General features: G+C 38.9%; 1 protein-coding gene and 1 long non-coding RNA gene across 2 annotated transcripts; one reads left to right on the top strand and one right to left on the bottom strand.

Annotated features, from left to right (window-relative positions):
- Window positions 1–7,834: 7,834 nt before the first annotated feature.
- Window positions 7,835–12,122, bottom strand: LOC126457177 (uncharacterized). The gene is made up of 2 exons (XR_007585441.1): window positions 11,814–12,122; window positions 7,835–9,370 (listed from the first exon to the last, which is right to left on the bottom strand). It is a non-coding gene; the product is annotated as an uncharacterized LOC126457177 (long non-coding RNA).
- Window positions 12,123–22,063: 9,941 nt separating this feature from the next.
- LOC126457174 (NAD kinase 2, mitochondrial) lies at window positions 22,064–25,287 on the top strand. The gene has a single exon (XM_050093260.1). It carries the CDS (start codon window positions 22,119–22,121, stop codon window positions 23,253–23,255), a length of 1,137 nt encoding a protein of 378 aa, XP_049949217.1. The 5' UTR covers window positions 22,064–22,118; the 3' UTR covers window positions 23,256–25,287.
- The last annotated feature ends 243 nt before the right edge of the window (window positions 25,288–25,530 follow it).

The following is a 25,530-nucleotide window of genomic DNA, read 5'->3' as shown; positions in this document are numbered from 1 at the left end:
GTGCAAGGGTGCTGAGGAGCTCCCACTCCATAAATGGGGCGTTACAGGGTTCACTATGGTGTGTTGTGAACGAGAGGACTTCCCTTTCCATCTGCTCTTTGAGGTTACGAAAGGCTGAGGGGTAGTTCACTGGCACAGAGGCTCAAGCATAGTGCTCAGCAAAGTGCTCGGCAATCACGTTTGCATTGGTAGATAACACACCATTGATGTTAATGCCAGGGACACCTGTTGAGGTCTGGTACCCAAAAAGACGTCTGATCTTTGTCCAGACTTGGGAAAGTGGACGTATGGCACCTAGCAGTCAACGCATATCTCTCGCAACACTCCTGTTTCTGTCGTTTTAGAAGCTCGCAAATGCGGGCACGGAGTCGCTTAAAGGCTATTAGGTGCTCTAGGGAAGGGTGCCGCTTATGTCGCTGTAGAGCTCACCGACGCTCTTTAATTGCCTTAGCGACTTACAGCGACCACCATGGGATTGTCTTTCATCAGGGGCACCCCAAAGAACAAGAGATCACGTTTTCCCGCCACAGAAAGGATCGTTGTAGTGACCTGTTCAACGAAAACATCGATGGCACCATGTGGGGGGAGATTCAGCGGCGACAGCAGGAGTGAAGGCTTTCCAGCCTGTCTTGTTTAAAGCCCATTTAGGTAGGCGTTTGTAGGCATGTCGCAGGGGGAGTGACAGGAAGATGGAGAAGTGGTCACTACCACACAGGTCATCATGTGCTCTCTGGTGGAAAGATGGGAGAAGGTCATGGCTGCAAACCGAGAGATCAATGGCCGAATATGTGCCATGTGCCACACTGAAATGTGTGGGGGCACATGTATTTAAGAGGCAGAGGTCGAGTTGTGACAGTAAATTTTCGACCTTCCTACCTCAGCCAGTAAGCACGACACCACCCCACAAGGGGTTAAGTGCGTTAAAATCTCCCAAAAGTAGGAAAGGTTTAGGGAGCTGATCAATCAGTGCAGCCATTACGTTTAGAGCTACTGCACCATCTAGAGGAAGTTATACATTGCAGACAGTTATTTCCTGCATCGTAATTGTCCTGACAGCCACAGCTCCAAGAGGGGTTTGAAGGGCCACAGGTTCACTACATGCTGAGTTCAGGACATAGACGCAAACTCCACCTGACACTCTATTATACTCGTTACCGTTTCTGTAAAATCCCTTATAGCCACAGAGGGCAGGGGTCCGCATTTCCATGAACCAGGTTTCCTGGAAGGCAATGCTGAAAGCGGGAGTAATCCTTAACAGTAGCTGTAGCTCACCCAGGTGGTGGAAGAAACCGCCACAATTCCACTGGAAGATTACGTGATCATGCAACTGGGAAGGCATGAAACACTCAATGAGGCAGTCTATGCCTCAGGGTCACCTGCTGCCACCAGATGTGTACCTGTGCGATCAACATCCATTGTGTCTGAGGGCCCAGCGAGATCTAGGTCCTCAGCAGACACCAGAATCTCCACCTCATTCTCAGACACAGAGCTTGTAGGTAGTGGTGGTGTGGGTACCACTGCAGTGCCTTGGTTGTTGGGGGTCTTTTTCTTTTTAGGTTTCTCTCACTGCTCCTTAGGTTTGTCCGGATGGGAGGGCTTCATTGACTCAGTCGCAGGGACTGAGGAGGACCGTGAAGCCCTATGACCAGGTACGTGTGGTTGCTTCAGCCACTGGCAGGTGTCATCTTTGCCACTGGTGGGAACCTGGCAAGGGAGTGACCCAAGGGATCCCTCCCTGGCGAGAGGAGCCCAAGAAGACTTACACTTCTCCAGCTGAGAAGTGGGGACTGACGTCCCTGATGGTTGGGGGGGCGGGGGGGGGGGGTGGTGTTGCTCCTGAAGTAGGGGGCAGGTGGAGTCTGACAGCTCTGAGAGACAAGTTTACATGGCGGAACAGAAGATGGTAGAACCGTTGTCATAGCGGCAGTGTAAATTGACATCATATGCACATGATCTAGTCTCTCATATTTTCTATTATCCTCAGTATAGGTCAGTCATTCCAGGGTCTTGTACTCCATTTTTTTCTTTCTTCCTGGAGAATCCCGCAGTCTGGCGAGGAAGGCGAATGGTGCTCTCTGCAGTTGGCACAGATGGGAGGCGGGGCACAGGGAGTATTGGGATGTGAAGGACGTTCACAAACCTGAGATGTGATGCTGGAAGTACAGCAGGAAGACACATGGCCGAACTTCCAGCACTTAAAGCACCGTATCAGGGGATGGATATATGGCTTTACGTCACAGCAGTAGACCATCACCTTGACCTTCTCGGGTAATGTGTCACCCTCAAAGGCCAAGATGAATCTCGGGTAATGTGTCACCCTCGAAGGCCAAGATGAAGGCACCAGTGGCAACCTGATTATTCCTTGGACCCTGCTGGATGCGCCAGGCGAAGTGGACACCTCGCCGCTCTAAATTGGCACGCAGCTCATCGTCAGATGCAAAAGAAGGTGAAATATGGTACCCTGGGCCATATTTAAGGTCTTATGGGGTGTTATGGAAACAGAAACATCCCCCAGCTTGTCACAGGTGAGTAGTTCCCATGACTGAGCAGAGGATGCTGTTTTGATCAAGACCAACCCTGACCGCATTTTGAACAAGCCCTCCACCTCCCCAAACTTGTCCTTTAAATACTGCACAAAAAACTGAGGTTTCATTGGCAAGAAAGATCCCCCTTCAATTCTTGTACATCCAAGGTACCAGGATGAATAAGCTTCACTGCCATCCTTAACCTGATGTTCCTCTGATGGTGTGGACGGGGGAGGGGGGTTACGACTTGGGGTCATATTTCTTAGCACTGAAGTTAGACCTTGATCGCTTAGAGACTGCTGGTGTTTGACCAACAGCAAGAGATTACGTACAACGCTACATGGCGTGTAATACTCCCTGATGCCGCCCACTCCATTCAGGGGTCCTCCCTACGGGTGCCACTCAGGTGCAGCAAAAGCCACCTGGCAGTATGGCCATTGCCGGGAGTCTCAATTCCCCAGGGTGACGGGTGTCTACTTCTTAGCATACAAGGGGAGTTAACGGCGCAGGCATCAGCAGAGCGATTCCTGTGTGTACCCCAACAGGGTACATGGCAGCTCCACCACAGCAGACTGGCTAACATGCTGGGTATCAGACGCAAATGAGCTAATTAGTCCATTATCGTCGACAGCGCAGAAAGCGATACTGCACAGAGGATGGAAGAAAACGCACCCAGGAGGGTGACCTCGTCCAACAGCTGGAGAATGAGTGGAAGTGCAGATCCATGTCAACAAAGGATGCGAGAGGTCGCAGCACATGATGGACACTATGCACCATGTAAGGCGCCCTTCCCCAGTTGGCTTGCTCTTTGGGAAAATTTTCAAAAATGGAGGTCAAACCCAACAGGGGACCATCACACAAAGGCTGAAACATGAGAGACTCCTTTTAGTCGCCTCTTTCAACAGGCAGGAATACCTCGGGCCTATTCTACCCCCCCAGACCTGCAGGGGGAAGCAACAATGATTACCAAAGTAGTAAGGACAACTAAAACAAGCAGAAAGATGCATATGTTCAGTAAACAAGACCAAAAAAAATCAGCAGTCGTATCTCAATGAGAAACCTGAGATTTTCAGCACAGAGCAGGAGCATGTAGAGGAACTCTGGCACAAATTAAAAGAATAACTGACCATGCACTCGATAGGTATGTGTCCAGTAGAACAGTTGATAATGGTATACAGTTCTTGGACAAAGGCACAGATCACACCAGTCTACGAGAAGGGTAATGGAAGTGAGCCACAAACCTATAGTCCAATATCCTTGACATCGATTTGTTCTAAAACCTTAGAACAAATTCTGAGCTCAAACATAATGAGGTGTCTTGAACAGAATGACCTCATTGCCAACCAGCATGGATTTCAAAGACATTGATCATATGAAACCAATCTCGCACTTTTCTCACGACATAATGAAAGCTTTAGATCAAAGCAACCAGGTAGATGCAGTCTCTCTTGATTTCTGAAAAGCATTTGGCACAGAACAGCACCTACACTTATTGTCAAAATTATGATCATATGGAGTATCAAGTGAAATTTGTGACTGGATTAAGGACGGTTTGGTATGAAGGACACAGCTAGGATGGAGAGTCATCATCAGATGTAGAAGTAACTTTGGGTATGCCACAGGGAAGTGTGCTGGACCGTTGCTGTACATGTTGTATTATTAATGACAGCACATACAATATTAGTAGTAAAATCAGGGTTTTTGCAGATGGTGCTGTTATCTGTAATGGAGTAATATCTGAGATAAGCTGCATAATATTCAGTCAGATCTTGATAGGATTTCAGTGTGGTGCAGAGATTGCCAACTTGCTCTAAATGTTCAGAAATGTAAAATTTTGTGCTTCACAAAACAAAAAAAATTAGTTCCTATGACTACAATATTAATGAGACACTGTTGGAGTCGACCAACTCATACAAATACCTGGGTGTAACACTTTGTAGGGATAGTAAATGGAATGACCACATAGGTCCAGTCATGGGTAAAGGAGGTGGTAGACTTCAATTTATTTGTAGAATACTGGGGAAGTGCAATTAGTCTACAAAAGAGATTGCGTACAAATCACTCATGTGACCCATCCTAGAATACTGCTCAAGTGTGTGGGACCCATACCAGATAGAACTGCCAGGAGATATTGAACGTATACAGAGAAGGGCAGCACAAATGGTCACAGGTTTGTTTAATACATGGGGGAGTGTCACAGAAATACTGAAGGAACTGAACTGGAAGCCTCTTGAGACACATAATGTAAGTTATCCCGAGAAAGTCTATTAACATATTAACAAAGTTTCAATAACCAGCTTTAAATGATTACTCTAGGGATATATTACAACCCCCTACATATTGCTCAAGTAGGAATCGTGAGGACAAGATTGGAATAATTACTACACACACCAAGGCATTCAGACAGTCACTCTTCCCATGCTCCACATGTAAATGGAACAGGAAGAAACACTAACAACTGGTACAATGGGACATACCATCTGCCAAGCACCTCATGGTGGTTTGCAAAGTATGGACATAGATGTAGATATACTACATGTCCAAATATGGTATTTTGAATATATGAATGCATGCCTAAGATGTATATAAATTTTTATCCTTTACATGTAGGAACTGGAGAAATTCCAAATCAAACTTATTCTTTTAAAATAATGTATCTTAGAAACAATTAGGAGACATGTAATATAGATTCTTTGGTCTGTCAGTTACATGCTTACACTGTATGACATTTATGTCAGATGCGATCACAGCCTAAGATCTGACAGCAATAACGTACGCAGTAGCCTGTGAACCATGAGGTAGGACAGATTTCATATCCTATCATAGGCATGGCATGGTTGTAATTGAGTTCTAGGTATCCACATGGTTGTTTGGTTTCTAGATACACATCAGGTTAAACATAATAAAGAATTTATAACTGACACATATCTCATTGATACAGAGATAAATAATGTAAGTAGACTTACATATCTGATTTATGTACACAGTTTTCACATTGTAGAAATTGATTTACATATAGTTGTTTGTCCCTTTGCATCTGATGCCACTGACAATGGATACACCCAAATACCAATATGGCTACTAAATGTTTAAAGTGCAGCTTTTCGTGTTTAGATGATGTCATTTAACAAACAGAAAACAGCAATGTTACATCAGCTACTTGGTTTACATAGTGACTTTGGGTGGTGCCATTACATACCCTTCCTCTCCAGCAGTAAACACGGGGGAGAAAAATGTAGGTGGTGTGTGGAGGAGCAGCCACTGAAAGCAGTGGTGGATCAATGCCCATGGGCACTACTGCAGAAGGGCAGGACAGGACGAGGTTTGATGGAATTTGCTGAATCGCTCTAGGACTGGAGAGGTCTGTTGGTGATGGAGAAACAGGTGACTGCTGACCAAGACGGTGGAGGCAAAGTTTTTTTCTGTGGCACCACCAAAATCCATGGGTGGAGGCCATGGGGTACAATATGAAACCATAGTATGGAGATTACCCCACAGATCCACGTTGGGAGGCATCTGAGGTCTTGGGTCACACTGGGTCATTGGCTTCAGAAGGGAGACGTCTTGGCAATGACGTGCTGGAGTTGGTACAGCATGTTGAAGAAGATGCAGCAACTAGCAGTTGTGAAGCCGCAAAGCTGCTCCACTGGGCTGTAACCTTCAGTCAGGGTAACACTGTAAGTTGCTAAAAACCACAGAGGGCATTAGATGTGTTATACGTCATTTCCTTATGGGTGATGACCATGATATAATTCTTTCTTGATGCACGAGCACTGGATGGATGTTTGAATCCCAAATATGTCAAAGGTGGCTGCCTGAAAACACACTTGTGTAGGTTGCATTTGAGTCCTTTCTCTGCCACAAAAGCTCAAAATTGTGAGTGGTCCTCTGGAGTCACACCTGTAACTAAGACATAGCCAAGACATGCAGCACAATTTGGAATTCATCTTCATTAGTGAGTCAATCTAGTTCTATTTTACGAGCATCCTTTAAGAGTCCAGACCACTAGACAAGCTTACAAAAAGCGTGTGGCAGCTGACACTTTCAGAGTGATATGAGATTCTAGATCATTTGCTTTCCCTAACCCAAGTGAGAAGACCTAAGCGTATCTATCATAGCGATTCTTTGAAGCAATGTAAGACCCTTTTAGATCACATAGTGTCCACTGTTTAATCAACCATAAATACAAAATCATGGAGAGTGTCTATCCCAAAAATATTATCTACTATGGGGTCACCTACCATAAGAAAATTTATTACACAAGTGATCAAGTTATAAATGAGCTTATGAGTTTTCCTGATGACATCCATAAGACCAAAGATTTGTCCCTGGTGTCTACAAAGGCAGTGACCTTAAACTTAAGTAAGTAGATTGCTTTAGCAAAGATGCGGAATCATCAGTGTCGAAGAATAGCTTCATGGGGTGCTTGCCAATAGGGCATCTCAGAAAATTTGCTGGTTTGTGTCCTGAGAAATCTGTACTTTCAGCCACTTGGTACACATCCATGGGTTGGGGCATATCTGCAACGGAACTGCTACAAGTAACCTCTTCCAGGTGTCCCTCTCTGTCACACCTGTGGCATGTTACACTCCGATGGGAATACACAGTACATGAGTGGCAGAGGAAACAATGTTTACAGGCAGGCACAGGAGACTGAGCCATGGAACAGGTGAGGGGCATGATCTCCTGCATACTGCCATGATGTCTTCTTCCATCATAAACACACTCTGGGCTGTATGGGCAGTTTCAGAACTATTTGCATGACTTATAATGCTTTTCTCAATGCATGGTTCCTTACTACCTAATCATAGGCAAGGTACACTATAACGTTCCAGATTACAGAGTCCACATATTTCTGCATTCACATATCTTTAAAACTACAGTTTCTACTTAATCCCTGTTGGTCAGCAGCCCAGTCTGGATAAGATTGATTGGGGCTCTTATTCTGATGCCACTGGTGCCAAAATTCTAAACTGGCTGTGACAACACGTTTCTTCAATGAAAATTTGTGATGAAACTGATTGGAATTTTGTAGTCTCTGCCTCAAGAGCACCAAACTTATCACCTTGAAGCTGAAAGTTCAAATGAGTGCTACATGATGATTGCTAAATAAAGTACACACAACACCATATTTTAGATGACATGAACACATATATTTTTATTCGCAGGTCAGTTATCAATTATGATGAAAAGTTTTTACACTTTGAACAGTAATTAGGCTGTTTCAGGCGAGCATGAACGACCATAGTGGCCAAGTTTTCAACTGTGGCATAAAATGGGCGGTTCACATTAATCTAAAAATGACACAGTTCACATTTAGCACAGTTCTTTAATAATTCATTGGAACCAGTCACACTGCACTAGATCATTTAAATCATTCCATAATTAACATCAACATGTTCAACAATTGCTCACTTCAATGACAAAGACCTTTCTCAGTACTTGTTAATTACAACACAATTGGGTCACAATGTTAATTCATTAGAGGTACTGTAATCATGCGAAAGTTTTTACACATTAAAGTTCTTGAACTTTGAAGTTGCTGGTGCACATATTTTCACTCATAAGATGTGTATAATTGTGGTTTGAGTCAACAATGCGTTCGACGTGGATTTCAGGTACTCATTTGCTTTCACACTGTGGACTGCCAATTTTGGGTGACATCCGACAACTCGTAGACCATTGTAAGAACAAACTGTTATTTTGAAAATTACATAATGCTTTGAAAAATATGTTAGAGCACTTGCCCGCAAAAGGCAAAGGTCCCGAGTTCGAGTCTCGGTCGAGCACACAGTTTTAATGTGCCAGGAAGTTTCATATCAGTGCACACTCCGCTGCAGAGTGAAAATCTCATTCTGGTTAATACACAAGTGTTTGCATGGATATTGTCCTTATGCTGCTGAAGTGTACACAATTTGTTCATGTCCACAAATTCCTTAAGGTATCCTCACAAGTAGTAATCAGAGGCTGTAAGGACAGGGGAACATGGCCGCCAATTAACATGAGAATTTATTGAAATTCTCCGCTCACTGAACAGTTGCCTCTGAGGTTTCACTGTGGTTCTGGGAGTATGGGAGGTTGCCCCATCCCGCTGAAACCACATTTTGGGATGATCTTCTACTGCAGGATATAAAAAATTATCAGTCATATCTTGGGCTCTCACTAGTAATTGACAAATTGTGACCGTTATCAGTTTCAAAGAAATAAGGCCAAATATCTTCCTGCGAGGTCACCCCACACCAAACTGTGCACTTGATAGGGTGCACCTGGGGCTCATGATTTATCCTTAAATTTGTCATACACAGAACCAACAGTTCTGTTTATTGACGTAATCATTCAGATGGAAATGAGTCTCATCTGACAAGATAACTTGGAGGATAAATTCATTGTTTTCTCTGGCTAATTCTTGGATGTGAATTACAAAATTTCGGCACACTTCATGGCCCATGGGTCTCAGTTCCTGCACTAACTGTATTTTGTGTAGTACATGTTTAAATTATGTTTTAAAATTCTCCTTAAGGATGTTCGGGTTCCCTGATTCCCTAGAACATCTTCATGTTGATGTTTCCCATTCTTCTTCGACACTGGCCCTAACTCCTACAATGTTCTCTTTGCTGAGAGATGAACATGGTCTACCAGTAAGCGGAAGGTTTATCACAGCAAGTGTGCCATTAGTTTCCAAATCATCATTGCTGAGGTCCATGTCTGACTAGTAAATGGTTATGATAAGCTCTTTGCATCAGAGTAATAGACCTGTTATTTTGAAAATAAAATTCCACTATTTTCAGTCATTCTTCCTTGGTGTAATTCACCATGCAGTCTCCAAAGCATGTTATGATATGCACCTGTAACAAAAGAAACAGCCATAGCAAACAGGATATATATGTGTTAAATCCTCCTCTGCCTTCTGGTCCATTCTTTATTTACATTTGTGTGCAGATAATATGTAAAAAATTTAGACTACAGACTTAAAAAATTGTACAGCAAAGAATACTGTAACATTAAAATGATATTTTTAAGAATAAACAGCTCTGTTTACTTGACAGGAATAGTAACAAGTTTTGTCCAGTGCAAGTTATCAGCTAAACTTTCATGAATTGTTGCAATGAGTAAAAGCATCTCTATATCACTAACTCAGTTAACAACATGTGTAGTAACTTATTGCCTTTTAATTTATTATAAGTCTTCAATCCCATAAATTGTAGAATCTGACAATTTAGCTCAAGTCAGTGGGTAGGAAGCATAACAGTTTCTTTGTTTATTGTGTTCTGTACAAGGACAAAATAATTTTCCTGAAACAACAATGTAAGGAAAAGACAGATTACTGCTTATTGTAAAGATAATACTTTAAGCTGCAGACAGGCACAACTAAAAGAAACTTACGCTTTAGCCTTCTGCCACAGCCTTCATCAAAGAAAGAAAGAGAAACACACACACATACATTCATTCACACAAGCAAGCAAACCTCACGCACACGACCTTCATCTCCGGCTACAATACTGCCAGAGTTGACAGTTACGTGTGTGTGAAGTGTGCTTGTTGGTGTGTGTTTCTTTTTCTGATGAAACCTGTGGCCAAAAGCTAATGTGTATGTGTCTCAATTGTGACTGTCTCCAATGTAACATGTCATCCTTACAATAAGTAGTAACCTGTTTTTCCTTACATTGTTGAGATTACACCCTGGAATTTCCACTGTTTGATTGTTCCTTAAATGATTACTTTCTGGAGGACAAAGAATTTAGTAATTTGATTAATGGACTGCTGGCCATTAAAACTGCATCACTGTGAAGACTGAATGCAACAAACATCAAATTGACATGAAATGTACTACATGCTTGGCTATGTAAATGATTAGTGTTCCAGTTAAATTGCACAAAGTACGCAGGAGTAAACCACCTTCATTCTGTATTTTAGGAAAGGTCATATGGCATGTTTTGTCATTCTGAAATTGCACTTTGATTTTGGCTGTTTGCGTGAACATCATATTATGTCTTGTGTAAGAGGGGAAATATCTAAAACACATGTCAGAATTTGGTCTACTGCGATTTTGCTTTGTCATTCTGAGACATTGCTGCTCACATTGATGTCATGCCATGATTGTTACACAAATATGGAATTGATGGATTCAGGAGAGCCACAACATCAGGTGAGCTGTTATCAGTGGCATGGAGAATCTCATGTGCACCACATGGTGAGCAGCTGAGTACCCATGAAGAGAGAGATATCATGTGCTCAAACATGCAGCATTGTACAGATGCATCATATGCCTTAGGTGAGGAAATGCACTCATTTGCCGTGAGACAAGTGTCTGCATGACATTTGAGTTACCACAAGCTGTGAGTTCTGGGGCCAATGTTGTGGCTGACCTCGACTCAGCAGCAGAGAGAGGTGTGTGTGAACAGTGGTGCGTGTGACCCCGCTGGACACAGGAGTGGCAACAAAGTAGTCTTTTCAGATGAATCCCAGTTCTTCATACAGCATCACAATGGACATATCCGTGTGTAGAGAGTCTGAAGAGAATGAATGTTGACAGATTGCATTTTGTCATTGTCAGATGGGCCCAGAACCCAATGTTATGGTATTGGGTACACCAGTCACCTCTGGTTCTCATATCTGGTAAATTGGACATCAGCCATTACGTTACTGATATTGTAAGTCAGGTGGCTTCGCCATACTTTTGAGGTTTCTGTGACATTATCTTTCTACAAGATACTGCAAGACCATATGTTGCCTGTACTGTTCCCACCCTGATACAGGGAATTGCCTTGATCCAGCACATTAAGATCTCACACCCAATGAGAATCCGGTATCATCAGCATCTCTGCCAACCTCAAGTGCCACTCATAGCTATGCAAAAGATGGAATTTTAACAATTCTTCCAAAGACTTAGGGAGATTAGTGCAGAAAACTGCAGTGAGGATCATTACATCGAAGTAGCACAATGCTATTAAGGATTATTAATATTCAGACATGTATATGTGAATCAGCATTCAAGACCATTTTGTTGCTATCAAGAACATTGTTCTCATTGTGTATAACTCTAAACCATAGAAGAACTATAGCATTCAAAGTTATGTATAACTCAATTATTACTTGAACATAATGTAAACAAACTTATCATTGTGTTACCTTTTTCAAGATGTCTATTTCTGTTTACTAGCTATCTCACTATGGATACAACAGAAAACATCTGGTTATGAGTTTCTGAGAGATTAGCATGCCACCCCTTGCCAGCCACTACAACTGGTGAACTCTGGTGTACAGTTGATGCAGAATGGAGAGACTTACCTGTAATCTGTAACCCAAGCTCAGCCAAGTCAGAGCTGTTGTGGCAGCCAGAGGTGGAAACTGTTGGCTAAATTTCACACCCTGTAAAACTCTAATCACTTACAAATTTAATTGTGTATTATTCTTTTTATACTGTGTATGCACAATAAGTAAAATTTTGTTATTTGCTATCTTTCCTGATGTTGTTGTTTTAATGGACAACAACATGTACAGGGATGACTGTCCCATGAACCATGCACTTGCCATTGTGGGTGGCCTGCATGACTTAAGGATGCAGATAGCTGTATCATAGGCACAACCGCATTCAAGATGTATCTGTGGAGAGAGAAGACTAATTCATAGCATCAAAATAAAGGCAGCAGGTTTTTCAGGAATTGCAGCAGGAACAATCTGATTTATGTGTCCTTGTAACATTAACAAATAAGTCTTACAAGTTGGTCCTGCAAAGAGCTGAAAGCAACGGGACCTGCAGATCTGTTATACAGTTTAATTGATGACGGCATCATTCTGGACATAAAACTGTTCCCCGTGTGGATCTCTAGGCGACAGCTACTCAGGAGAATCTTGTTGTTAGGAAAAATGTATCTGGGTGTTCTACCGATTGCAGCATGGATTGTTTGATATTGTAATTGGGTTATCATAGCCAAGATGGATACTAAATGAATGGCCATAACAGTAGTCATAGTTTCTATGCCTATGATGAGTTAGAATACTTACATGAAGAGATAAAAAAATTATTCAAAACATTCATTATTAATCTTTTTACAAATTGCTTAGTGTCGTGACCTCATTCATTCTTACGTAGTTGAAACTTCAGACAGATGTCTCCATCCACACCAATCTTTGACCTTTCTTAACATGACGTGAAGCAGCAGGCTGATAATCTTCCTCGCTTGATCCAACCATCTGTTTGCTGCTCTCCCACGTGGTCTTCTGCCCTCAATTTTTCCCTGCACAATGATCTTCTCTAAATTATCCCCTTTACTTCTCAAGATGTGCCCAAGGAACTGAAGGTACTTTTGGCTAACATGAGAAGATAACCTTGTGATTTTAAGTTGTTCTGTTTTTGAAACATTTGTTCTTTCTTGTGGCCACAGTACACGTAGCATCAATGCGGCTCTTATCACTACCTTTCACAGTCCAGGTCTCACATCAGAATAAGAATACAGGAAACACCAATGCTTCTACCAAGTGCATCTTCGTTGTCTTGGATATTGCCCGATTCTGCCATATCTTAGTGAGTTTGACCATTGCGGCTCGGCCAAAAATGATTTGTAGTCTTATCTCTTTATCACACTTTCCTTTGCAATTCAAAACATTAAGGAAGACAAAAATTTAATTGTGGCAGATGTCAGGAACTTCATAAGAGGAAAAGGAAGAGAAGAAAAAATAGGACAACTGGAGGAAAAGAATGAAAGAACCAACCTGGTGGAGTAAAAATTAGTTTGAGAATCGAGAAAAATGGTTCTATATATGGAAGAAACCTGAAGGTTCTCAAAGGTTTCATATGGATTGTAAGATGGTCAGACAAAGATTTTAAAAATAGATTTCGAACTGTAATACATTAAAGGGGCTGACGTGGATTCTGACCATGCAGATTAAAAGTGATGAAATCACAGAAAGGAATGAAATTAAGGAGATGGGTCAGATTTGAGAGATGAAATAGTGAAGCCAGCATAGATCTAATAGGCAAAGAGAAAGATCCAGCAGAAATCCTTGAAATACATATGAGACATTGAATTTAATTAATGAAAGGAGAAAATATAAAAATCTAGCAAATGAAGCAGGCAAAAGTAAACTAAATTCCCTCAAAATGATGGAGATCTTTAAGAGAACATTTCATGGCCAAATGTTCTACCTGATATTTAAGATTTATGATAGTGGCAAATACCGGTAGGCTTCAAGAATAATGTAATAGTTCCAGTTTCAAAGAACATATGCTGACAAATGTAAATATTACTGAACCATTAGTTTAATACATCATGGTAGCAAAATACTGATATAAATCATCTGTAGAAGAAAGGGAAAACTGGTGGAGACCAATTAATTTGGGTTCCAGAGAGGCATGTGAGGCAACCATGACCCTACAAGTTGTCTTAGATGACAGACTGAACAAAGGCAAATCTATTTTTATAGCATTTGTAAATTTAGAGAAAACTTTTGACGGTTTTGACAGGAATACACTATTTGCAATTTTAAGGTAGTAGGGATAAAATACAATATGCAACAGATTTTATAATTCATCTACACTACGCTATAAGAGTCAAAGGGATTGAAAAGGAAGCAGAAATAGAGAAGGGAGTGAGACAATGTTGTAGCCCATATCCCATGTTACAATTTAGAGAGGGACCTAATGTTCAGGAAAAAGCAATGAGAGTTTTCAGGCTTGCCAATGACACCATAATTCCGTGAGATGGCAAAGGTCCTGGATGATCAGTTGAAAGGAACTGATAGTGTGTTGAAAAGAGATTATAAGATGTGCATCAACAAAAATAAAACAAGGATAATGGAGTATAATGTATTTAAATCTTGCGATACTGTGAGAATTAGATTAGAAATGAGGCACTGAAAATAGTAATATACAAGTTTTGCTATTTGGGCAGCAAAATAACTGATGGAGTTGAAACAGTGAGACTATAAATGCAGACTGGCAATAACAAGAGGAGTGCTCCTGTAAAAGAAAAGAAATGCTTGTTAACATTTGTGGACTGCATTATGTGAGTGTTACATATGTTCAGAACCCACTCCGCCAACATACTTGTAAAGTTTCTAAGCTGTTCAGAACACTGATAACTTTCTGAAGTTTTTTTTCTTTATCCTGATTTGTCACTAACACAGGAGCATCATCTGCAATATACACAAGAGGAGATCTGATATTTACTGGTAAATCATTCAGATACAACAGAAATAGTTCTAGTCCTAGCATGAGGCCTCGTGGGTCACAGAGATATTGTTTTCCAGTTAGAGTAATAATTTATCCCATTTACAGTGATAATTAGATTTTGTTTTCTGTTCCATATGTAGGATTTAAGCCACTGCAGAGTCCTAGTGTCATATCTGTCAAGTTTGGACATATGCACAGCATGGTTTATGGAATCAACTGTCTTTGTGCCTCCTCCTGAAGCCTATTTCTTTTTTATGTTTCTTTTATCAACAAAATTGTCCATGGTATTTTCCTTACTACAAACTAAACATTGTTTAGAATAAAGACATATTTGGTAATACAATTTTGGATTTGGGCAACAGGAACTATTTCCAATATTTTTGACATGAATGGAAAAATTGACATGTGTCTTCTTGATACCTCCTTCAAAAATGGTTTAATTTCTGTATACTTCAGTACCTCTGAGAGGCAGGCCACCTCAAAAAATTGGTTACTTATTTGAGCTGGTGGGTGTGCAAGTAAGTTACCTACTGTTGTTGGACTAGTCACTTTCGTGGTTACTCCATCTTAACACTCAGAAATTTTGTTTTTAATGCTAACTTGCATTTTCTACATTTACATCCTTTCCTGAAACATTTGTAGACTTTTTAAGGTGCTCAGAATCCTCATCAAGTGCAAAGGGATTTACTTTGTTACTACAGTCAGTTACACAGATACAAGAATTTTTAACATTTCTAACAAACTGAATGATGCACTCTGATACTTGAGCCATATTTATAGCAGTCTTAACAAGTGCTGATTTCTACAGCAAACTTCATGTGCTTAATATGTACAAAATGAATAAAATAACATTGTTACTGACTGAAGCAGCCCCCCCACCCCCCACCCCATGGAACAATTAATGTTGTTTCTTGTTGATAAGTATAATGAATCTGCATGTAATGTACTGATCTACTTATCTGTGGCTTGCTGACAATTCAGTCCAGACAAGTAGGCTAGTACGCAGAAGCTTAACCTATACGTAAATACAACAAGTACAAACTTATGCAAATGAGGGCCTATCATACTGGAGTTATGTTATGTGACCATATGCCTTCACTTGTAAAACACGTATTGGCATTAAGAACATTTAAAGTTGAGATTACACATTTTTTGCTTGATCTCCACTCCTGCTCTATCTCTGAATTTCTGTATTGTCATACTAAGTAAACCTGACTTACCAAATACTGTTAATTACATAATTACCAGTATGTCACTTTATATTACTATTTATATTAATTGTGTTGCTCAAGTAGTCCCATTTAATAGCTACTATAATTGTAAATTCATTGTTATTCCTGACTTGTCCTATATCACATATACAAACAGTTTAGCGTATCACTTTATATTATTATGTATTCTGATTGTGTAGACTATGTAGTCTGACTTAATAACTACTATAATCAACAGTTAATTATGTTATCCCTGGCTTTTTCTTTATCATATGTACAAACAAAGCACTAAAAGTTATTTACTGGGCCAAATAAAAATAAACCACAGAGAATACATGCCATCACCAGACATGACGTAAATTCCCTTTGTTTCACAAAAACGCCAGACATTGTAATTGAGAAAAGACAAACTGAATGCCCTCCAAGGGGGCTACCTCCCTGAAGGTTCCTTCAGTGGGACAAGAATTTAGTAAAAAGAATAGGTATTTTATACATGTGTCTACTGGTATGTTTAAAAAAAGTGAAATCAGGTGTATCAATGGTAAATCAAGAAAAATATATGATGATGTATAAAAGCAACTACGATCATGCACATGAAAAGATCTCAAAGTTTAACAGCAAAATTTCTTGCTAATATTTTTACACTTGAATGACTGTCATTACTAAGAAAAGATGAGTTTCAATCAAGCTTTGTTGATGAAAATCTCTGTTGGCAGTGGAAGAAGAGAAATAGTTATGGAATTCCAACATGACATCAGTGGAAGGATTAGTGTTGACCTCGTCAGTTTTTTTTATTTTCTGTTTTAGTTGTGTTACACTCAAATTTATTGGTGACTAATTTTGAACACAATGTTCATTTTCAACACATTACCTGAGTCTTTGTCGTGTGAATTGTCGTAAAGCAACTTAATTCGAACAGGTCATACTTATACCTTTCATTTATTTACAATTATGAGCTACTCTCCACTCAACTAACTGATAACAGATGCACCAGACTGCAAACTGTGTCTCATGTTCACACTTTCAGTTTTCTTTTTCAAATAAGAGAAGCTCTTGTAGTCTTGTAAAGTATGACTCATGAATGATTTTAATTGGAAAATGCCCTCTGAGGAGATTGACTGCTGATGGGAGGGGAAACACATTGAGAGTAATGTGTTTCTGCTCTTTGCAAAAGAACGTTGACAAAAAAGCAAACCTAGGGCAGAAGATCTACTTCTTTCTTAAAAAGACACAGCACTATTGGAACAGGGAAATGGGCAATACAAATTACACGAAGCTGCATACACACAAAAATGTTGTGATTGTGAACATTTTTAGTTGCTATTGTTTTATTTATTTATCTTTTATTGCATATAGTCACCAACTGGTGACTTTTCCAAACATCATAGCATTTTTATACAATTTTTGCACAAACAGTAGGAATTTGCAATTCACGTGTACAAGAAGCCACTTACAGGTGATGCACTTGGCAATATATGGTACAGTAATTCATAATGCAACATACAGTTGTTACATAATATAGGCATTTGAATTAACAGCACGTTGTAACAAAAATAATATATATTACAATCACCTCAGAATAGTACATCATATAGATAGAAGAGTTAGGTCTACATTTAAGAATAGCTACATTTTAATATCAGTATTCATTTGGTGAGTACAAACATTTGAGAGTTAAGAATGATTTCAATTCCCTTTTGAATACTTCACCTCTGTGGCATCTTATAGCACTTGGCAGTTTGTTAAACCATATCTGGCCATTAATCCAAGGACTATGATCTGTTGTCTTCAGTTTAGTTCAGTTTCTTAAGAAACAATCTTTTTGTCTTGTGTTATGGGTATGCACATCAGAGCACTTAGTTTCATTATTTTTATGGTCCACAATGAATGTTATTAATTTGTACAGATACAGAGAATATACTGTTAGATATTTATGTTGTACAAAGGTTTCCCTACATGAACCTCTGTATCCTAGTCGATGCATGGTCCTGATTGCTCTTTTTTGCAGTGTTAGGATTCTGTTCACGTGTCTATCAGCACCACATCCCCATACCCCTATTCCATAATTAATATATGCAAATATTGTCCCATAATAAGCAGTTTTTAATGTTTGTTCAGAGACTAATTTTGATAGTTTGCTAATTAAGTGCAGTGAACTGCTGATTTTATTGCATACGAAATTGATATGGTGTACCCAACTAAGATTTTCGTCTAGGTATATCCCCAAAAATTTACATTTGTCAGTGTCTAATTTTTTGATGCCACTTATATTATCAATAGAGGTTTGGTATGAATTACCAAGATTAAATGGTAATAGCTGGGATTTGCTAATGTTTGACTTTTAGACCTTGATCATGGAAGTAAGTAGTTATTTGACTTAAGCCATCAGTTGCTGCCAATTTCAAGTCATTAGTTTGTTTGCAAAAGAACAAAAGTGAGGTATCATCTGCATAACTTACTAGTTGGGAGTACAGAGGTACCTCTAAATCATTAATATAGACCAGGAAAAGGAAAGAGCCCAATACGGAGCCCTGAGGTACACCTTGTTTTACTGTTTCATAGCTAGATTGGAAATGTTTGATCTGATCATTAATTTCATAACTCAGCTTTGTACACTGCTTACGATTGGTTAGATAAGTGATCAGTAGTTGAATGGATGTGGCATTTATATTATAAGTTTTCAGTTAGCTTAATAGTAGCTCATGGTTCACTGAGTCAAATGCTTTAGTAAGGTCTAGGAATAGCCCTGTTATCTGCATTCCTTCATCCAGGGCATCATACACCTTGTGGAGAAATTTGGTAATTGCTGTAATGGTACTGTGATGCTTTCTGAAGCGATGCTGTGTTTCTGCTAGTAAATTATTCTTTGTGAAATAATCAGTAAGTTGTGTCAACAAAACAATTTCAAATATTGTACCAAAAATTGGTAATAGTGATATGGGCCTGAAGTTTGATAGCTCATCCTTCAATCCTTTTTTATGCAGAGGTTTAACTGTACTTTTCTTCAACATATTTGGAAATGTGTGCTCCCTGATACAACTGTAGATCATATGGGTAATTATTCCTAACTGCATTTTTTATTATAAAACTGCTCAGTCCATCCCATCCAGATGAGGTCTTATTCTTTAAGTTATTTATTATTTTTCCTGTTTCCTCCACACTCACTTCCTTAAATGCAAAAGCAGTTTCCAGCCTAGGGTAAGGCTTTACCACCCGAGTAAGGCCTGCGTTATTAACTGGATTCACAGCTGAAGATATAAAATATTCATTAAATATATTGCAGATTTTATCTGGACCATTAATATGGTTTCCTTCATGTTGGATTCTGTCAACTTGAGTATCTAACTTATGGGTAGCTTTGCAATATCTATTTATTTATTCCATGAAGTCTTCCCTATATTTCTTGACTGAGCTATTTCCTTATCTAGGATCGGTTTTCTTAAATTTGAGAGCCGTTCCTGAAATTGTTTTTTAGATTGATTGTACATCCTAAAATATTTGCAATTTAGTTGACTTGTGTAGTACACTTAGTTCCTCAATATTTTGCCCGAGTTTAATCACGTAAGCCGGAAGAGTCAGTCTGGTGTTTTTTACATTTTGCTTGTGAGTTACTACTTTCTTAATTTCTTTCACTGGGCAGCAAAAATTAAGATATTGTAAAATAATATCATAAAATTTGGCCCATTTGTATTTGGATCCTTTTTGCTGAAGAACTAGTTGCCATTCCTCAGATGTTAGTTTACTTTTAAAAGGCTTATTGTTTTTCTCTTTAAGCATTCTTTTATGTTCTACGAACTGAGTAATTTCTTGGAAGCTTGTGTGTTCATAGTCTACAAATTGACATTTGTGGTCTGAGTAGTGGAAGTCCACATTCCAGCATCTAATACTATATTTTACTTCTTTACTTAGTATTATGTAGGCTATTCTACTAGAAGTAGACTGAGTTACTCTTGTATCTGAATTTACTGCATTCATAAGATTATAGGAGTTAAGGGTATCTATTAGCCTGCTGTTATGGTTATTGCAAGATGTTGCCTCTATATTCAAGTCACCAAGTATTGTTACCTCATTTGGGTCACAGTGTCCCATTATTCTACTAAAAATATCTATGAAACACACTACCTCTGATTTTGGTGGACGATAAATCCCAATAATTTTCTGTTTCACCGTGCCCTTTCCGCAACCTCTGATATGGAGTTCAATGCCTGTCACATCAGTCAAGCCTTCACTATTATACAGATCTAGATGGTTTAATTTATTTACTTTGAGCTGCTCTCTAACAAATATTGCTACACCTCCACCTTTATGATGCTGTCTACAGTAGCTATAGCTATTTCCTAGGAAATAGCCATCTAGTTTAGTGTAAATAATTTCCTCAGGTTTCAGTCCATGCTCGGTTAACGCAACTACAATGAGGTGAATGACCATTTACAAAAGTCTGCAAAACATTGGGCTTATTTATAAGATATTGTATATTTAAGTGCATGAGCCTTAATGGTACTTTTAGTTTGTCACTTTGAATTTCCTCCTGTTCTGGAGCATTTAGTATGTTGAGGGAACTACACTCATACATGGGTGGTAAAATGCAATAAAAATATGTCACTCATTGTCAGCTCCGAAACAAGCATACGATAGAACCCTTTAAGCTCCAGATATAGAATCAATAACTATTACAGAAGAAAGGCATATGGTTTATAACTGCAGAGACTGGGTTGGCAAACAAAGTTCCTCAATGAGAAAATACAGAGATTTTGAAACACGACAATGAATGTGAAAGGATCTCAAGGTGTGGGCAGATGAGATTGGATAATACATTGGTTCACGTGAGAGACTGGTGTAGTGAGGTGCTCATACTTTTTATTCAGGAAATTAACTGTTGTGTTCCTGGGTATTATTAATTTGCATGTTGGTGAGTATTTAGTTTCACTTCTGGACCAAGTGAAAAATACTGACAACTTTTTGCTTACAAATTAAAAGCCATAATTTTTAAAATTTCAGTAGAAATCTTAAAAGTATAAAACACAAAAGATACACAGACATTTTTCGTTCAAAATATTTTTGCACAGCACTGTACTTCTTATGCCATGCAATACTGCAAAATACTTTAGCACGTGTAAGTAATGTCTCATTTTGCTTTTGATAAATGTTCATACTACTGTACTTGATCCTGTTTGTACATGGCAAAACAATGCTCTCTTTCGGCTACATGGTCCCATACTAATATTACTTTCCTGCACTTGGGCTACTGTGTCCTTCTCTTACCTATGACATTATTCTCAACGTTTCTATCAATAGGTTTTACTGCCATCTGTGCAAATTACTTTGCTACTTCTATATTTAGTCCCCTGCAGGACTTTTTCTCAAACACAACTTTAAACTAATATTTCATACGACGTCCGGAGGCCGAAAACAATAAAGGAGAGAAGCATATCATCATCAAAAGCAATTGCATTAACATTTGAAAATATAAACTAACGTACAAGTGCACTAGTGGTAGTGCTGTAATGAGACCACAGTGTGCTCTCATTATAACACGATTAACAGTATTCGAATGTATATTTTTAACGCCTCGTTCCTGTTAGTTTATTTGTTTCGTTTTTGTTTTAGCGGTAGGATTAAGTTGTCGAAGTGCTTAGATAACTACTTTAGCCCTCGGTACTGTTGATACGTTGGAACCGATAACGATAAGTTCGTAATCATAAAAACAAGACCGCTTAAGGGATAAATACTGTATTCTTCGTCACTATTGCATCTAATTATAACAGAACCATAAAGCACTTAAGACTTACGCTGAGGTATGCATTATGTAACAGTAATAACACCCAACCAGGCAACCACAACGCAGAATGTGCCAATTTGCATTAAGATATGCTACCGACGTCAATAAGCCGCTGCAGAAAATCTTACGAAACTGTGCAAGTCATATAATAAGCACTGAGCACTACTGTTCCCATCGTAAGACAGTACAAGTTCAATGCAGCCGTACAAGATTCCGGTTTTCCACAACGACATACCACAAAGATTTATTTGTCCCAAAAAACAAGAATATTTAGTCAAACTAATGACTGAATTAAATATAACACTTATTAATTATAGAAGTACTCAGTCAAATAAATGTATCTTCACACAATGCATCATTAATTGATAATTCTTTATCAATCGAAACCCTATTTCGGGACATGTTGAATTTACCAATCACAGTCCATTGCGATGCGCTCGTTAGAAGTGGCAAGAGTTAATTTCAAGCGTGCATTAATAGTGACGAAACTATCGCGATATGAATACGAAAAATATCGTTACCCACATTTAACCGAGACTGAGTTGGAAGCAGTACTAAAGAAACGAGGTTCCGAGTACGGAAATTTACTCCGTCGCTACGAAATTCATAAAACATTTGAAAAGCGTTTAGTGGAAAGTGTGGAAGCATGCGGAATTACGACCAAAGTGGTGAACCGATTCGGATACAATGAAGAAAATCTTAAATGGGCAGATGTTGTGGTGCCTGTTGGTGGTGATGGTACTTTCATACTAGCTGCAAGTAAAATCCAAGGCAACTATAAGCCTGTTATTGGCTTCAATTCAGATCCAAGACGTTCCGCCGGTTACCTATGCCTACCAAAAAAATATTCTGCCGACGTCAAAGGAGCTTTGCAGAAGATCATTAATGGAGATTTCAGGTGGATGTTTAGAAATAGAATACGAATAACATTGTTCGGGAAAAACATTTTCGATGCTCCACTTGAACTTAACGAAGAGCAATTGCGAGAACCTGGTGACACTCCTCTGCCGAAGAGAACAACTGTAACAGCTGATTCTAAGGTTTATAGGAGGACACTGCCAACATTGGCTCTTAATGAAATATTTGTTGGTGAAAAACAAGCCACTCGTGTGTCATACTTGGAACTGAAGCTAGCTGGCGAATCAAGAACGAAACTGAAGTGTACCGGAATCTGTGTCGCGACAGGCACCGGGTCCACCGCTTGGCACGCAAGTATGAACCGTATTTCTGAACAGTCCATAAGTGAATTGCTATCATTATTGAAGCAGCCAGTTTCAGAGGAAACGCGAGCAGAATTGTGTTCACGTTTTTCGGAACAGTTGAAGTTCGATCCCGAAGAACGAAAAATGTGTTATACAGTGCGTGAGTGTATAGACACGAAAACCTGGCCAGAAGGTAAACGAATAAACCCACGCGGCTTTGTTTCGTGGCTCGCAATACGCTCCCGTTGTTTCGACGGAGGCCTTGCACTTGACGGTAACGTCGTTTACAATTTCGATGATGGAGCGGTGGCAATTTTTCAGGTGCTCGATGAAGATGCCCTACAGACGGTAATGTTGCGGGAATGATAGTTTTCCTTGCACAGTCATTTTCGTATGCAGCAGAACTGCAATTTCGTGAAGTAATGGGGAAATTTTAAGCTACTGTAAGTGTTCTCTAAATATGAAACCCCTGGCTGACAATGGTCTTAAGTTGTGCCTGTATTGCATAGATGATTTTTTTTCCATGTATTAATAGTGCAGCTTAAGATTTTATAAAGCCCCAGATGACTTACTGCATACCATATTGTAAATGACATATTTTGTGCACTTGTTGTATACCAGCAACTGTTTAGGCATTCTTACCATATTGCAATATAGCAGTGGCATCATAGATGCTCCCTGTGAAACACGTACAGTCAGAAAACTTACAACTTGATTAAGCTCAGCCTGTGAATTTCATTTTGAATGAAATTAATATTAGATTGCTGGTATAATCCAGTATAGAGGCCATTCGAGCTAACTAGGTCTTCGTTGCTCTATCAGTGTGTTCACAATATTCAGTTTTGCCTGCCTACAGTGTATTATTTTTTTCAGAGACCACATTTTAAAGAGGTTATGATGCTGTGGCCAAAATTTAATGTGTTGTTGCGAGGAGCAGCATGGTTCCAGAATGTTTTGAATTTGTTTGCATCCATAAAGATAATTTTATTGACATAACACATTTGCTTCATGCAACTTGTGACAAATCTACAGTATTCAGAGCAGGCCATATGTGCCATTATAATCAACAAGAACATGAATAACAAGAAAGCAAATGAAAGAAATCTGGCTGTTGACATGCCAATTTGATCCAAGGCAGTTTAGTGTCACCAAAACACTGTACTTAATGCATGATCCACCAGAAGATTGCACTAGCTAAGATAAAAGTTATTCTCCTCTGTTATCTTTTTCTTTACCGCTCCCTTTATTCTGTAAAAACAACCTTTATAGAATTTATGAATTTCAAATAATTTCATTACCATCAAAATAGAAAATCTCAAAAAACAACCTCAAGTTCATTACCGAAAAAGTCCAAAGAGGTGTACCATCATATACAAAAATAAATTATGATACCTATGTAAATACACAGCCTTAAAAATCTATCAGTGCAGCCTAAATAAACCAGACAAAGCTTCTCTTATTGATTTTATTGCAAAACTTTATTATGCAATAATCACTGTTCGATATTTTTAAAATATTTCTAAAGCCTGGAAATTAATGATGTGTACTTAACTTAAAACACTTAGGTTTTTGTTATAGTACTCTAATTATAATGCTCCACATTTCACTAAGAGCTAATGGTAATGTCAATACCAAAAAATACAGTTCTCTCATGCAAAGAATTGGATTCATGATCTTAAAAATGGCTGCAAATCAGCAACTGTGTAAATCTGAAGAGGTTGAAAATATCAGCCAGCAAGTTGCAAAACAAAGGTTTCTTAGCCCTTGACCTAAGTTTTGATATTTCTAAAGCTCCTTGTCACATCACATGATGGTACATTAGATTAGCTGAAGCCAAGGGCTCTTGTCATACATAAAATTGGCAAAAACAAGAATTATCCCAAGCTGTGGGTTTAGATTAGCCCCACTACTTCTGAAGAAGATATTTTCAGAAATACTGAAACCTAGGTCAGTGGGTAATTGACCTTTGTTTTGCAACTGGTTGGCTGATCTTCAATGTTAATCATGATTTACTGGACATATTTTGTAAAACTGCACTGATCTCACGTGCCAAAAAACTTAATATGATTTATTAATTTATATTTGATCTGGGAAGTGTGGTTTTTTGAACTGTGGTCATAAAAACTGTTGAACATATAAGCATTTACTACCAAATAGTCAAGTAAGTACCTGTTAAAAAGTTTGTATTTCTATTTATGTTAGTAAACCATTATTGACTTGCCTATGCCTCTGTAGTAGGCGTAAGAGTGGATAGAATCTGTATTTTCATTGTATCTTCTTTTATACCAATTGACACTTTAAAAAACTGTTATAGATTGATAATATTTGTATACTGGAAGCAAGACAGACAGTGCTTGAATCTGAATGCTGTCATAACACGATTGAAATAAAAAACAGAAGGACAAAGCACTGTCTTATTTCATAACACCCAAGAAATCAGGTTAAAAATTGTATCCTGAATGCCATTCTGTTTTTCATGTTTTAAATATGGCATTATTTTCTCAACAGTTCATATTATTATATGCAAGGAATACAGTTAGTCATTATGAGGAGTATTTCCAGGGCTGCATTTTCAGTTACTTTCCTAGGATTTAATTACCTTATTCATCATTAGAGATTACTGGATAGCAGATAGTAATAT

Source organism: Schistocerca serialis, chromosome 2 (genome assembly GCF_023864345.2).
Source record: "Schistocerca serialis cubense isolate TAMUIC-IGC-003099 chromosome 2, iqSchSeri2.2, whole genome shotgun sequence".
In the NCBI taxonomy this organism is placed as follows: Eukaryota; Metazoa; Arthropoda; class Insecta; order Orthoptera; family Acrididae; genus Schistocerca; species Schistocerca serialis.
Note: the sequence above shows the minus strand (reverse complement) of the source record. Positions and strands in the feature narration are given on the sequence as shown.